The 16,051-nt window shown below is 43.4% G+C and overlaps 1 protein-coding gene across 1 annotated transcript; it reads right to left on the bottom strand.

The window, feature by feature from the left end:
* Positions 1 to 3,263: 3,263 nt before the first annotated feature.
* LOC308119894 (mitogen-activated protein kinase kinase kinase 7-like) lies at positions 3,264 to 15,810 on the bottom strand. The gene is made up of 14 exons (XM_080480170.1): positions 15,323 to 15,810; positions 14,886 to 14,996; positions 13,182 to 13,247; positions 12,113 to 12,158; positions 11,864 to 12,002; positions 11,056 to 11,180; positions 10,715 to 10,843; positions 9,736 to 9,866; positions 8,322 to 8,406; positions 8,085 to 8,215; positions 7,865 to 8,003; positions 6,999 to 7,060; positions 6,041 to 6,156; positions 3,264 to 5,814 (listed from the first exon to the last, which is right to left on the bottom strand). Exons 1-14 carry the CDS (start codon positions 15,410 to 15,412, stop codon positions 5,649 to 5,651), a joined length of 1,536 nt encoding a protein of 511 aa, XP_080336296.1. The 5' UTR covers positions 15,413 to 15,810; the 3' UTR covers positions 3,264 to 5,648.
* Positions 15,811 to 16,051: the final 241 nt, after the last annotated feature.

Genomic DNA, 16,051 nt, shown 5'->3' with positions numbered 1-16,051 from the left:
TAAATAGGATAGAACAGAGAGAGATTCCAGCGTCAAATCACAGCGATGCGATATACCATGTTTGCGACGAGCTGAGACCATTCTGACGAGGACAGTAGGTATGATATGGTTTCAAATACAAAGTATAATCCTGCCGGAGCTGGCACAGCTTTCGCGTTTTATCAGTTTGCCACAGACAGGCACCTCTTGGGCCTCATTCTGAGCCGCTGAATTCAGATCAGCCCACATTCTCAATGTCAAGATGTTATAAATAGCCAGAACTGATTCGTACTGCTCCTCTGGCAGCTAAGATCAGTGCAGCAGGGGGGGACGTGGTGTACTCAGGGATGGATCCATGAGTAGCCTAATATGGTTGGAATCACACCAAAAAATAAAATAAAATAAAATAAAATAAACAACCTTGCTGGCTCCAGCATATAAAAATATGCAAGCATTGAATATATGTTCAATCTTACTGCATACAGTAAAACCACTGTCCTCCTCCATCACTTTGATGAAGTACATGCCTCTACAAAAGAATGCAGTGCAATGCAGAGTGAGCCATTCATGCACTCAAATACAAACATTTACTACCAATAATAGTTCTCTTTTGCACACTTGACGTCTAAGAAATGAGACCAGGAAGAATCCCCGGGAGCTTGTTGACCGTTTATAACATGAATGGACGTTTTTTTTGTTTTGTTTTTTCAAAGAGTGTTTCATTTTCAGCTTGGTAGCAAGTAAATGTAGTTTCCCTGAAATTTAGATGAAAAATGATACGATCAATAACATTGCTTTACTTGTGTCGCATTTCAAAAGATGCCAGGATAAAGGTTGATTCAGGCATTAAATCTTACCTTCCCCCGGTTGTCTTTTTCTTTATTACTGCTGCTTATTGTGAGAATGTGCTCGGACTCGACATTAAACACTTATAAAAGCCTGCACTCCAGCAGGATATATAGGGATGGCATTTTATATTTTCGTTCCCTCTCCAGTTGCCATGGTGAATCGTAGTATCTGAGCTCCATTGATGATGGCTTTTGTTATATCCATCCCACACGCGCTGAACTCAGAATGAACGAACGAGCCGGGTGATACAGTCACTCTGGTGAGCTCTTCTGAGGAGAGATTTCCATCTCAAAGTTTCTAGGCTGCAGTCTGACTTTCTCAAACCGACATTCATTAGAAGTCAGAGTTCCACACTGAACACAAACTGAATATTGCAACGTGCAAAAAAAAAAAAAAGAAAAGAAGAAAAAAAAAAACACACACATGTACTCTATTCAAATGAATACATCTTTTACACTGCTTCATCCAATTCAGGGTCACAGACACAAAGAGACAGACAATCACCCAAATTTGGCTACAGGCAATTTAGTCGCCAATTAACCTCAAAAGGAGTTTTTCTTTTTTTTTTTTTTTACTTTATTGGGACTGTGTGAGGAAACACACACTCCATATTCAAGGCCCGGCCCACAACCTTCTCGCAATGACACAAGCGTGCCAACCATTACATCACCATCACACACACACACATGTTCCATACAGTGGTTGAGAATAAGATCTATTTTAGGGATTGCTGTGGTTGTTTCTAGAGAAACAGGCTGTCGGTTGGGGGGTGGAGGGGGGGGGTGGGGGGTGGAAGGGGGTAACCTGTGTTACAATATATCAAGTTTAATTTGTCGCCACCTTCGCAGATGAGGGCTGTTGAAGTTCTGCAGACAAGCAGAAAGATGATAAATCTCATATTCCCCGCAACGTCGCTACAGTCGGCCTCTTTTTAAAAGACAGATACAAGTTTCTAGTCAGGTGCTGATCATGACAGAGCATGGCAGGTTCAAAGACAGCTCAACATATCATTCTCTCTCTCTCTCTCTCTCTCTCTCTCTCTCTCTCCCCCCCTCTCTCTCTCTCCGTGTGTGTGTGTGTGTGGCCAAATCACCACAGAGCACATTGCACTGTTGTTAAAAGGAGTACTGGGATCTATAAAAACCACTGCATTGCTATGGAAACTGCGGCTTCGCAGTCAAGTGATTTCAGGTTTTCGCTCACATCTTCAGTGGGAAATGACTTCGAACATCAATAACCCGCCGTACCGTTGCCGCAGCGGCTGATAACGGCTCTCAGGACATATTGTTTCACCTAATTTGCTTCCCAATTTCCCCCACAAATCAAAACAATGCTCCCCATTCATTCACGCGGACCCGCGTCTCCTTACAACGAAACGATCTGTTTGAAGATGTAAATGAAGCTGAGCATGAAATGAAAGATTATAATGGCCTCGCGAGAATACAGCAGTTTAAGTCTTCAAATAACTGGAATGAAACTCGAAATGCATCCGTCTTTTTTTAGTTTTGAAAAGTGTGGTTCTCAAAGAGGCTCATAGTACATCGTATTTGTTTGCATTTTACCCCCCCCAATTAAACCCATTAATGTGAATATTGTCTTGTTGCTTTTGTTTGTCCACCATATCTCAAGGTGTGGTCATGAGCCGGTTGGTTTTTGCATTTGCTTCCTGCGGCAAAGCTTGATTTTAATTTAATTTATTTTTTATTTCCCCTTTAGTTGTGGTATCTGGACAAGCGGGGCCTTTGAGTGGCTGCAGGAATGTGAGCCGGGCACACTGAGCGTGGGCCGGCTGCCTGCGCGAGTGGGAGGTTCAGCCGTGGTGCTGCAGACAAAGCGGTTTCTCTGTGAGCTCGACTGCCCCGTCACTATTCCTGAACTCGCCCAGACCCCCCCCCAACGCGCACGCTGCACATGCCTGTGGTCCTGGTGAACGCTCGTGTTCGACGGCAGTTGTGTAACGTCTTGCACCGTCCCGTCAAATAGGATGGGAGCCCGGGAATAATATAAAATACATGGAGATAGCACAGCTGGGAAGAGACGGCGGTACAGAAGATGGATTGTTGAGTAAACGCAGTTTAAAAGTGGAAAATTAGACCAGTATATAAACAAAATTACTGAAAATATCACCATAGATAAATGCCACTAACATTTTGGGACCAAAGTAAATTGAAATGTAAGGTTAAAAAAAAAAAAAAAAAAAAAAAAAAAAAAAAGAAAGGTTCTGAGGTCAGAGTAACAAACAATTGAAATCGTTTTTAAATCCACAGATGCCGTGCACTTTGGACAGAGAGCGAGTCGTGCCATCAGCACACAATGAAACTCTTGTGTCTCTGATGGTATGAGGGGAGATCACACATCCCGGAAAAAAAAACCCCACCATGATTACTAACAAGTACAGTTCAGAAGGAAGAGTGGATGCAACAATTAGCAAATCCCACAAACCCAGATTTTATTCACAATAAAACAAACAGCATGTCAGGTGATGGAAGGGAGACATTTTTACGTATCATTAAAAAAAACCTCTTTAGTTCATTTTGAATTTGATTTCAGTAACACATCTCCCATATCTAAAGTGGGGAAAAGCTGATTGAGTGGATTGGTGACAATGAAAATAGGCATTTAAAAAAAAGCCTTCAAAAAACAGTGTAAAGATGGTCAGAATTTCATAAATGAGACAAAAATAGTTCTTTGAACCACCTGCAGCACATAGTCATTCCATCTCGCGATGGTACTGGGCTGCATTAGTGCCCGTGAGCAGTTTACGCACGCGGAAAAGGCACCGTCGACGCTAAACAGTACAGGGAGGCATTAGAACTCGGTATTCAGAAAACTTCTCGTTCAGGGAAGGACTTGCATAGTTCAGCAAGACAAACCACATTCATAATATTGCTTCAGCGTCGAAAAGTCTGGGCCTACAGCGCAGATAATTTACAACAAGTGGAAAATCAGCAGTGTTGAGCAGCTCCGATGGGACGCTACTCATGTTAACATTAAGAAGTGTCGCTGCCATCGAATTAAAGCGGCTTCTATTTTACATATTGTCCCAACTTTTGGAATTTGGGCTGTAAAATGCAACTATAAAATATAATTCGTACAATGCAGTCATTTTTTATTTCTTTTTTTAAACAGTTTTCGTTTTTGCTCTGAGGCAACATGTCTCCTAAGCAGTAATCCTTTGGCAACACTTTGTATTCACAGTAAAACTGGTAGAAAATTCATTAGTTGTAGTTTTAACCCCCCCCCCCTCCCCCCACACGACAGAATTACAAAAAAAAAGTAAAAATAAAAAATAAAGTTACTGGCTGAATGTCTTCCAAACCCTCGGGGGGGGGAAAATGCAGTCGTGGGTTCGGAGGGTATTTTTTCTGAATTAAACTCCAGATGAAATCAGTTTGGTCCTGTCATACCACTGTGAACGAGCCACATCATCAACACAGTGAAGATGTTCATCTTTTGAAAAGTGATTACCTGAGGAAACTCAAGGCACTCATATTTAAAGTCAGGCTGACTTGGGATACTGGTATGCATTATTTTTTTTCTTTCTCTCCTTTCTATTAGTGAGCAGACATGTACATGACGAAGTCTGCAGTGACAACACTACGTACATTTCCAATACAAACTAACAACGTTTGGACTGTAAGCAGCACTTTATCAGCGCGTACCCCCCCCAGATAGGAGCTCTCCGGAGCTCAATCATTTAGAAGTTACATGCAGGACTATTGAATACTGGAGGTATTTCACATTTAAAAAATATTATTAACATCTGTTGGGATCCGTAGGAAATATATCGCACAATTCCTCTGGTGCTAGTTCGATCTTGAAATATGCGGTAAATCTTTATATACAGCCTGCAACCGCCATAACTGTTACAGGTTCACGCCAAAGCTTCAGCGTGTGTCTTCTTAACATTATTTCATCGCAACAATTAAAAAGAAGATTTAAAAAAAAAAAAATCATGCCAGGCAAAGGCATCTCTCGGACCTCGAGATTATTTCTGCTGCTCTGCCTCCTTAAAGTCTTTTTAAATGACTCAACTGAGCAGCCAGCAGCTTTTATTTATTTATTTTGTTGTTGACCTTGAGTTGACATTACTATGCTGTGCTTCCTTTCCCCTCCTAACAGAGCAGAAGCTGCTGGTTCTGCTTGTGCCTAGCAGCTTTTCTAATCAGATTCCACTTATCAGGTGTGACTTGTTGTTTTACAACAAATAAAGAAATGTTGCATTCTGCAAACTGTCAATATGACCGGGAATAAAACGGTTTAATATGCTATCGCCCTCTTGGCTTTCAGTCCAGTCCAGTCATACACAGGGGTTGTTTTTTTTGTTTACATGACAAAAGTATCATGAATATAACTCAGATTCAAAATGAGTTTTTTTTCCCTCAGCAGTGTGATGATCACCTTCCCCACAGCTTCCCCCAACCTGTGGCTCATCGCATGAATCCGTTTAGGCTTTAATCTCCGCAGAGCAACGATCAGAAAGCTCAGTGTTTTTGGCTACTTGCCAACGATCCGAGACGAAAATACTAGATCCTCTTTCCGGAGCGATCATGTCGTGATTTTAAAGTTCACTTGGGAAAAACAAGAACTTCCATTTCAGATGAACTTTCTTTTTTTTTTTTTCTTGTACCGTCATCCTGATACATCGTTTTGTCTGACTGACTGCTGTTCTCAGGATAATGAAGCTCCCTACTTTTTGTTCTTGGGGGGTGGCGGGTGGGGGAGGGGGGTGGGTGGAGCGATGGATCCATCAGAGGAAGATGCAGCACAGATGGGAGCAGAGTGGACGTGTACAGCCTGCTGCAGCCTGTCTGATGGTCCTAGCTGTGGTTCTGACTCTTGATCAGACTCAGTTTGCTCTTCAGGCCCTGGCAGTAGATCAGGAGGTTGCCGTTGTCCTCCAGCAGCTTGCTGTGTTCCTGGATGAGCCGAGATGAGGTCTGCTGCTCTCGCTGGTCCTGCTCCAGCTCCGCCATCAGCTCCTGTCTGAACAGAGGCAGCAGTACGGAGTCATCTCCAACGATTCGCTCAGTAAATAAGAAAAGCAGCGAATTCAAACGCAGTTAGCTCAGGAGAGCAATCAAACCGCTCAACGATCAACACATGGACTTATTAGATGCGCAGATTTTGAAATTACACCGGATAATAACAAATCCTTAAGATGAATACAAATCGTGTCAAATCAGCAACATATAGAGAACGATTGACTTACTTTCTCCTTGCAAAGTGAGCAATGTCTGACTGAACTTTGAGGTACTCCTGAGCCATCATGATGTGCTGATCGAACACAGCCATGGACTCCTTGGAGTTGGGACATGGAGCAAGAGGCTAAGAGCAGAGACACAATGTAGTCACTTCATGGGACACTTAAAAGTTCTGGTTAAACGACAACATTGACATGAGAACCTAAAACTAAGATACAAAAACCATATCCGACTGTACAACACAGCCTATTCCAACTAAAGATAACTTAGAAATGACAAAAAAAACTATTTCAAACACAGTATGAAAAACACAAGATTAAAACTGTGTTTACAATATTTGCAAATCACCTGCCATACAATCTACACACATTCATGAGGCAGAGGTGTTGCGGTGGACTAAATATCCGTTTGTAAACTTTGAAGTAACGCCACGAGGGCAATAAGGTGCCAAACAAAAATGAATGACTGTGTGGGTGAAGGGTATTTAGATATTATTCAAAAAAAGAAAGTGCGATCAATCGTACATTTTGAAGTCTTACACTTTTTGCCAGGCAGAGGCGTAAACAGATGAAACTATTCAACTTAAGCGTCAGTGGCAGGGCCAACCCGACACACACATATACAATACAACATATATATACGTACATCAACCATCACCGACCGTGGGATTGAGCTTTACCAGCACTGGTCGACTTTAGCGCAGCGCGTTGCTGCATCTATTTCAAATTACTTTTCGGTTGTTATAAAGAAGCACCAAACATTCTGGCCACGGTGTACATTATCCATTGCGTGTGCGAGAAAACTAAATAAAAGAGTTAACAGGTCTAAGCGTGTCATTTCCTTGTTCTTTCAAAAAACGATTGATCAGCTTTTCAAAACCAGCCTGCTTGGTGTTATCGGCTCTTGTAAGTCCAAAAAAAACCAAAAAAAAGGCACAACAATGTCCTCCAATAATTCTCCACTTACTTGCAACTGATGATCCAGTTTCAGGTAGGCCATAGGAAAAGAGCTGTCTAATCCATTGGTAGCTAAACACAGACAGACACAAACACATGATGCAGCCATTGTGTATCGTAGAACAAAGCCTGGACCTGCAGAAAACACGCCGACAGCAGTATATTGCCCCTCGGTGGCACAGAGTGAGCGGTGCACTTTAACCGGAGCGCTGATGCTTTTGTGTGTGCAGTCACCTTTGTATAGTCGCGCACATAACTCATCCTGCGCCACAGAATATTTGGAAAGGGATTTTATGGGATTTGTCATGCGTGTTCATATAAAGAACTATTTAAAGGACGCGGGCTTACAGGAGGATCAGAGCTTATCCATACACAAAAGCTCTTCTTACCATTACATTAGATCAGTGGTTGTCAAAGTGTGGGGTGGGCTTTAGTGGAGGGCGAAGCAGCAGACGAAAACAAATCAGGGGGTCATGGGGATGCCCGTCCCAGCAAGATTTTGCCCTCTTATAATTTTCTAATATTCATGATAATAAAAAAGAAAAAGGGATCAACTATATATCGTTTCAATGAAACACACATTTCTTTTACAAAGATTTTGTATAAATAAGATGGTGACAAGGTTTTATTGAAGAGCAAGAATAGTGTTTAAACTTTCTATTGGCCCCAACAGCGATCAACAATATCATATAGAGTGAAAAATATCAGAGAATTCAGCTTTGAACCAGAAATTACTGCTTGATGTGAGGGAAAGCATGTGCAGCGTAAGAGTTTTGGGCAGCTGGTAGGACACAATGTGATTCATATAAAGGGAGACTCATCCTCCCACTCAACCCCTTTAGTGAGACATGTTATGCTTCTCATGAGGACTCATACCTGTGGGACTTAAAGTCATCCTCAGCTCTGATTGGCTGCTGCTGGTTCCTGGGCTGGTGGAGTACGTGGGGCTCTGGGAGCGTCCCGGTTGAGAATCCACAGTAGAAACCCTGGAGAGACCGGTCCGCAACGTGGCAGTCTGAAGTCATAAGATCATTCCTGATTAAAATGAATATCCAAGCAGTTGTGGAGTCTGCACACTTTAGTCCAGTTATGTTACCTTTGAAGGTTTGAACTGCAGCGGGAATTTGGACTCAAAGCTTTTCAGCGTTTCCTCTCTGCCGACTGAGTTTCTGTGTTCGGGGCTGTCATCACTCCGGTTACTGTTGAAGGTGCATTCAGCTAACGACCCTGCAAGCAGCACACGATAGATTAGAGCGCAACGAGACGCGCCGCAAAACTGTTGACCAGAGACAGGCCCAGAAATAGACGAAAACTGTATGGAAGTAGCAGTCACCTGTACTTGTGGCAGACGAGGAGCCACTTCTGTTGGCTGAAGACTGGTGAGGCAGGTTGAGGGGCTCCTCAGAGCCTGGGAAGTACTGAAAAAGATCCACACACACATCAGACAGAGCGCTGGGAAAAAAACAAAAAACTTTCCCACTGCGTATCGAAGGCAGTCATGTCACCCGGCTCCCATACATGAAACCCTCCCCACCCGCCACATTTTGCATTTCTCTAGTGCAGCATAAGACGATCCTGGAAGCTTTGCTAAGTTCAGATGTGACTCATATCTACAGGAAACCACACTGGGCTCTGGAAATACCGTAAGAAAAAAAAAAAGCAGAGAGGAAAACCTCACACCTGTGCAACCATCAGAGGAGAATTTGCTCTTGGCAACTTTCAAAACACCTTCACTACGGTGGCATCGTTTTGGATGAAGGGGATCAAGAAAAGCTGGAATTTTCTGTCAGAACGGTTCCATCGCACGGTGAGGACTCTTCAAGGTTAGTCCGTCATTGTCGGCTGGGGAAGCTGAGTCAGGCCGTGGGGCTGTACGGCTCAGGGGCATAGCTGGAGGGAACAGCAGGGGCGAGGTACTAAAGCCGATTTAGGGAAACATTGACAGACAGAGGTAATTAGCACAGCTGCTTCTTTAGGGAGAAGATAATTAATCATCTCCTCCTCTTATACTGCAGCAGATTAGAAGCAGAGGCTTGAGACGCACACAGACGAGCAGGCATGTATGCGTTACATGCAAACGGGAGACCTGCAAAACGTTTGTCTTTGTGCGTCTTGGCCTAAAAAAATTGAATGAAAATAAACCCCAAAACATAACAAATACAGTGAGGTTGGATTTAAGATGAAAGCGATCCAGCCGCAGGTTTTACACATGTGTGAACTTTCTTCCAGCTGCACACCAGCTGATTGTTTTCACTGGCCTGGGTCCTGAAACTCGAGACGAACTCAAAAGTTCCACGGTAACTCCTGTACCGCTTTGACAGCATCAGTGGTTTCTGGGTACCCCGCTTTCCTCATCCTGTTTGGGTAAATCGCTCACTGTAAATTGCACGTAGGTGTGGATCACTGATTCAAGGGAGACTTTTCTCATTCTCTTTGACGTTTACCGGATCAATCTTGTTGCAATGGCTTCAAGCCGTCCCCTCAGAGGCCCCGCCCCCACACTTTAGGAACTCCTGCCTTAGAAAAGTCTCTCACTGATAAATATTTAATATCACGGCATTGCTCTTACCTTAACATCACTACCGTCGGGACAATCAATTGACGTATTAAGTGTTCGAGGTGTCACAACTCAAGTTTTCATGACCTCTGAGACGCTTATTGGAAAAAACTTGGGACCATCCGTCTCTGGCTCATCCAGTCATATTCTTTCCACAATGCCATGCGTTTATCATAGACACAGATATTACCTTCATGAGATCGCTCATGGTGTTCTTGACCTCGCTCATGGACGGCCTCTGGCTGGGTTCTTTGTCCCAGCAGCGGGTCATCAGAGTCTCGATGGGCTCGGGAAGGTCTTTGATCAGAGGAGGCCGTGTACCTGCAGCACCGGAGGGCATTTTGATGAGGAGGGTATTGTTTGGAGATCGAGGTCCCGTGTGTGAATTCGACCGGGCAAAGAGCTACAGTCGACCTAAATTACTGTCACTGCTACCTTGGTACTGACTTTAATCAGCTTACGGGCAGTACACATGAATGCTGACTCTGGGGGATCCACTCACTGTTTCAGTGAGGAGGGACAGAGTGGAGGATCATATGGAAAGATCCTAAAACAAACAGCAGGTACGAAGACACTCATCTACAACTGCTCCTGTCAAGGACTGTTTGTATTGCGACTGCTTAGTGGAACCATCTCCTCTATATATATATATATATGGTACAGCATAGTACAGAGCCTCGTCAAAGGGGTCGAGCCCTACTGCAAAACCAAAGTATTATTATATAAGTCTGTGATGTTGAATTTTGTGCAAAAATGCTTTTTTAAGCGCACAGGTTTAGTTAGACTCATGTAATGTCAGGGCAGTTTCTCCTGACATCGCCGTGTGTTTCAAGAAAACCTGAAATCTGAATATGATACTGAAACCCAAATATTCCATATCAGTCGGTAACTATCATCAAGGTTGCACTAAGAGTTTTGCACTTACATTCACATTAAATATAATTGTAAAAGTCAGCGTTTTATTGTGACGTTTAACCCTGCAGCGTTTTCTTTCAATAAAAAAACACAGAGAAATGTTATGTTCTCTTGACTGATACATTCCTCCGAGGAAAAGTCTTCGGTTTTCTTCCTTGAGCCACATATGCAAAAACCATCCTCGGGCGCGTGACACAGACTTATCGCCACTTCATTTCCAAGCGGCATCGGCATGTTTTCAGGTCGGCACTCACCTCTGTGGACGGCCCACATTATGCAAAACGCAGAGCCACCAATCTCATCGAAGGGCTTCTTGCGGGTGATGACCTCCCACAGGATGATTCCCCAGCTGAACACGTCGCACTTCTCGCTGTAGTTACTGCCTGAAGATCACACAAAGAAATGATATTCACCGCCGTCAAAAAGCGAAAGTGATCCTCCATTTGTCTGGCAGGATCGACGACTCTCCACATTTCTCTCTTTCTTGAAGTAAGGTTCTATCTGGGAGCAAACTGACATTTTTAACAAATATAACTGAAGGAGCTGCTACGTGCGGCTCTCAGATAGGCAACCGTCCTCCAGCGGGAAAACCCACCTTCAAATACTTCGGGCGCCATCCAGGCTGCACTGCCTTTATTGTTGGTCATGTAGGTCTGAATGTCACACGCTGTTCCAAAGTCACAGATTTTCAGCACGGTACCTCGAGCCACCAGGAGCAGGCTGGGAAAGAGCGGACATTTAATGAGTTTTACTTCATTCAACAAAAGTTAGGGCGCTGCAGTGCAAAGCATACGTTCCAATGCAACACTGCACCACCGATGACACGTAGAACTAACGTCTGGTGTTTATTTTATATCCATTTATCTCCTTTTGACTTGTAATTCAAATGTACAGGAAAGTTTTACGGCCAGACATTCATCACAGTTCAAAGTGTATCCGACTAGATGCAAAGAATCGAAAATAAAATAGTAATCTGGTCGTTTTATTATTATTTTTTAATACTTTTAAGGAGCATGCAAAAACGGACTTTTGCATTTTACTGCCACCTACTGGACTTTTAAAAGTATGGCTTTAAGTAGGGTTAAGTTATTTAAAAAAAAAAAACAAAAAAAAAACTTGTGAAATCAGTCAGGATCAGCAGGGAAAAGAGGCGGATGGATGTGAACTGTTGACCTAGATGACATTAAGTACAAAGGTTTTCTTTTTCATTTTACTTAAAAAAAAAAAAAAAAAAAAATCAACCTTATGACTGAGGACCGTTAATGACAATGGAATAACAAACGCTCCGGTGTGGCGCTCATGTACTCATGTTTTCAGACTTCTCCACAGGAAGTCTGACTTGTTTAACTTTGTTGTGTTTGGCCATATATATATATATATATAAAAAAAAAGGGGGGTCTTACTTGGGTGGTTTGAGGTCTCTGTGAATCAAGGCCTTCGGCTTCATCGCATGAAGATAAGCGACTCCCTGGGCACACTGCAGACACCAGCTCATTGCGTGGGACGCCGTGTAGTTGGCCTGAGGGTCTGCACTGTGGAGGACTGAGACACAGTGAAATCACTTTAAAATTGTTGTGTGTGTGTATATATATATGAGGCTTGCTGGTTAATTCATTGGTGTTTTAACCTTATGTATGTATAATGAGACTTACGGTTATATAAAGAGCCGCATTCTGCATACTCCATGACCAGACAGACCTGAGAACACAAACGGCATGAGATTAAAGCACAGCAGTGGCGCTACAATACCAACATCACGGCGCAACATCCTGCAACGACCTGAAAACAAGGAAGATGGAAGATAAAGTGGGCAGACGCCACAATAATCTTCTAATGGGAGGAAAGTGTGCAGCAGGTTTAGGTCTCTTTTACATCAAGTCCCGTTGTAAAATCTCAAGTCAGGCAACCAGGAGATCTGAAAGAAACTAACTTCTTTCATCTTCCAATATCTCAAGACACGAAAACTCGGTGGCTATTTTTACAACCCTTTCATCGCCACGTCTCCTAATCCAACGACATCTCCGGAGACCGCGGTAAATATACTCTCTGTTCGGTGATCGCACCTCCTCCCCTTTTAAACAAAAGACGCTTTATGACAAGAGTGTTTTATCGTTCACACTGTACGCTCTGCACCGGGTTGGGTGCTTCTGTAGCAACCAGTCGTGGGTGTTTTGCACATCGTTACAGCCCCCCCCCCCTCCCTCTCACACCAATTAGTAATTTATGATTGACTGCCAGCTTCCCTGATATTTTCTACAGATATAATGCAAGTTTCTTTATCCAACAATTAAAGCTTCTTTTATTGTTTTAGTTTGTCTCGATGGCAGTTTCTGGTAATGAAAAGGTGATCTTAACAAATCATGGTGGACAAAGGCCCCTTTGGTTTCTCCCGTCGCCGGAGGTTAGCCTCCAGTAAGAAACGTCTGGGTTATATCGCGTTACCTTCTCCCAACACAACTGTGTGAATAGCTTTTCCGAAGACGGGTCTTTGCTCGCGCTATTTGCGACCCTTGAATATTTGCGCTTCCCTCATCGGTTTCTCCACCGGCGGAGAAAGCATCTTTCAGAAATAACGTCTGAATAATGGGAATCCAAAGTTCCGCACTTTAGCGTTTCCAGCTCGGAAATCCAGTGCAAGGAATGATGAGTTGATCACACCGGGGCTGCGCTGATGTGTTTTCCAACATGTGCTGTGTTTGCTTGGCAGTGCCGCATACTCACTGGATTGTCACAGGAGCCGTACAGCTTAACGATGTTGGGATGATTCACCCGGGAGAGCTGGCGGAGCTGCGTGTACACAAACACAGACCGGTGAGAAGAATAGAAACCGCACGTTGGAAAGAGAAGCAGAGAGGTCACAGTTTGGGAGGTAGTGTGGTGTTTACACTTTTTTTTTTTTTTAAATAGCCAATTAGTTGTTTTTCATTTCAAATTCATATCTGTATTTATTTACCATATTATTATTGCTTGTGACTGGATACTTGTACGAAGGCCAACCGAATCAAATGTCTGTCATTGACAATGCAAGCGTGAGTTGTTTTTCATTTAAATCAACGTTAATAAGGTGTTAGGAAGACCAATAGTAATTTCTTTTAATAAGCTTATAATTTCTCTTTGCCTACTATGTGATCACGAAAAACTCGTAATAAAAATAAAGTTTTACAAAAAAGAAAAACAAAGAAAAGGAAGACCAATAGTGGAATAGTAAAGACTTTTTGACATTTTAGGTATAGTACATGATTACAATTGTTAGATACATTCAGTATAATATAAGCAATAGTAGTAGCACTTAAAAATTCTGTATCAAAAACAGTTTTATGTACATATTTTTATAGGGGGGCACAATCAGAGGATCATTTTCCCGCTCAGTCATCATTGGTTTCTCAACGATCAATCGCTTAACGATAATCGTCACTGTATTGAAAGGTAATAACACTCAAACCTAAAAGTAATTTTAAAAGTGAATCAGACCACGTCCCTGACTTCAGGGAGTTTCACACGTCGTTCTCGGTTTTTCGCGACACTGCTTAGGATTGTGTTGAGACGCTGAAAAAGCAGACGGAGAACAATGTAACCGGCTGAACATGTCCGGCCTAATATCATTGTTGGCAGTGGATAAAAGACGTTAGAGTCACGTTGGGTCCAAAGAGTAACAATCATTTTTACTAAGAAGAAGACGAAGCTCGTTACAAAAGGCCACGGACAGCTGCTCCCGCTCACAACTGGGTAAAAATAAAGGCATAAAACCCAACAAATACTCCGGAATCTTACTTTTGTTTTAGAGCAATGAGGTATGAGTAAACTCAGAAAAAGTTCACATTTAATGTACTTTTTTTTTTTTTTTTTTACAAAACATGAGCTCTCCTAATTAAAAAAGTATTGTCCTACTAATAATTACTGATTATATAATAAACATTGAAAGACCTTTATTGTGGCCAGTCTTTTATTACTCCCAGTACTGTAAATATTAACCTCTTTAAACTAGATTTAGACTCCATAAATGAGTTAAAACTCTAAAATAGACACAACTAAGCAACACCTGAACACTTAGATGATGATCTCTTTTAATCAGACTAAGACTTTAAACTTTATTTTGAATCTTAAACCTTTTTTTTTTTAGGACTTGACCAGGACCTACCTGTCTTTTAATAGGCTACCCTGGTTTCTTTAAATAATACCTGCAACCTTTACTGTTGAACCACACTCTTTTTTATTTTCGAAAAGACTAAAACATCATTTGCTCTGCCAAATGGTTGCTGAACGAGCCAAAGACACATGCCAGTGACTTCTGGACAAAGTTTTAACCTTAAACTAAACACTTGATTGAACCCACCCCTGATCCCAGTGTCCAGATAAGAGAAGTGGTCAAACCATGACAGGCACGAGGAAGGTGGATGTTGGACAGAGGGGACAGTCTGCAAGTACCTCAACGAGGAAGGCGTTTCTCTCGTTGTCACTCTCGATGGTCTTGATGGCCACATCTTGTCCTTTCCACTGGGCTTTGAACACCACCCCGAAAGTTCCTCTGCCAACAGCCTGAGGAGAGCGAAGAGGTGAGAGAGGAAAGGGGGAGTGGGGGAGTGGAGGGGGGTTCACTTATTTTACTTTTGAGACCCCCCCCCCCCTCTCTTATTTTCCCACTGGTACAGTTTACGAGTATTCCTACTCCGTTGGGGTAATAAAAGCTTTTGTTCTGCTTCTCCGAGCCTCTCCAGCTGTCATGTTCAGGCCTTCTAGTACTTCTCATTAAAACCGCAAGGCCTTTTTCTGGAGTTCAGAGGGAGAGAGTGGGAGGGAGAGAGACCCCCTCCATATCCCAGCAGAGCTAACGTTAACCCCCCCACCACCCCCGTCACATTTACCGCTTCGACCTGGATGTCTTCATACTGGATGTCCTCGAACACGCAGGCGGCGGCAGCAGCAGCGGCGGCGGCGGCGGGGGTCTCCGCCATGGCGGCGGCGGCGGGGCGACTCTCCTCGGCGAAGCCAAAGCCGCTCCCGGTGCTGTGTTATCGGGGCTACGACGTCGCGCTGGCCGCAGTCAAACGGTCCTCATCTATCTGTTGCTGAGAAATCAGGAAGTGAGCTGCAGGAGGAGGAGGAGGAAGAAGAGGAGGAGGAGGAGGAGGAGGAGGAGCAGGAGCGGTGGACGACGCAGAGCTGTACACAATCACCGCAACCGAGCCGCTTCACGCCGACGGCAGCCGGAACCGGGGCCAGACTACACTTTACACCTCCACCCTGCGTCTGCTAACTTAATAGTACTTTTGTGGATCCGTACTTGACTTTAGGGTGAAAATCTGGCACGGATTCGGAGTCTTGAATGCAGCTTTGTTTGGTTTCTGCGTGTACCTCGTCCTCCACCAGGGGGCGACAAATACCACCGAAAAGCAGTAAATTACCTGTAATCACATTACTGTGGCGTCAATTGAGATTATTCTATGAATAAATGAAAGAATGGCAATTTATTGAGCAATTGCAGGAAACTGCATTGGTTCAGCAGCATGCAGACGCCCCATATCCCTCATTGATAAATAAATGCAATGCCCACAGTGAGCTGGGATTGAACCCAGAATAAAGCAGCATAAATG

This window comes from Lipophrys pholis (genome assembly GCF_963383615.2).
Source record: "Lipophrys pholis genome assembly, chromosome: 14".
Taxonomy (NCBI): domain Eukaryota; kingdom Metazoa; phylum Chordata; class Actinopteri; order Blenniiformes; family Blenniidae; genus Lipophrys; species Lipophrys pholis.
The sequence above is the reverse complement of the archived record's forward strand: the minus strand, read 5'-3'. Positions and strand labels throughout refer to the sequence as shown.

Bases quoted from the DNA above. Each gene is read 5' to 3' on its own strand.
- LOC308119894 (XM_080480170.1), bottom strand. From the start codon at position 15,412: ATGGCGGAGACCCCCGCCGCCGCCGCCGCTGCTGCTGCCGCCGCCTGC. The intron at 10,844-11,055 runs GTGGGTTTTCCC...TGTGATCTTCAG, and splicing joins GGCGCCCGAAGTATTTGAAG to GCAGTAACTACAGCGAGAAG. The intron at 8,407-9,735 runs GTAATATCTGTG...GATCTTTTTCAG, and splicing joins CCATGAGCGATCTCATGAAG to TACTTCCCAGGCTCTGAGGA.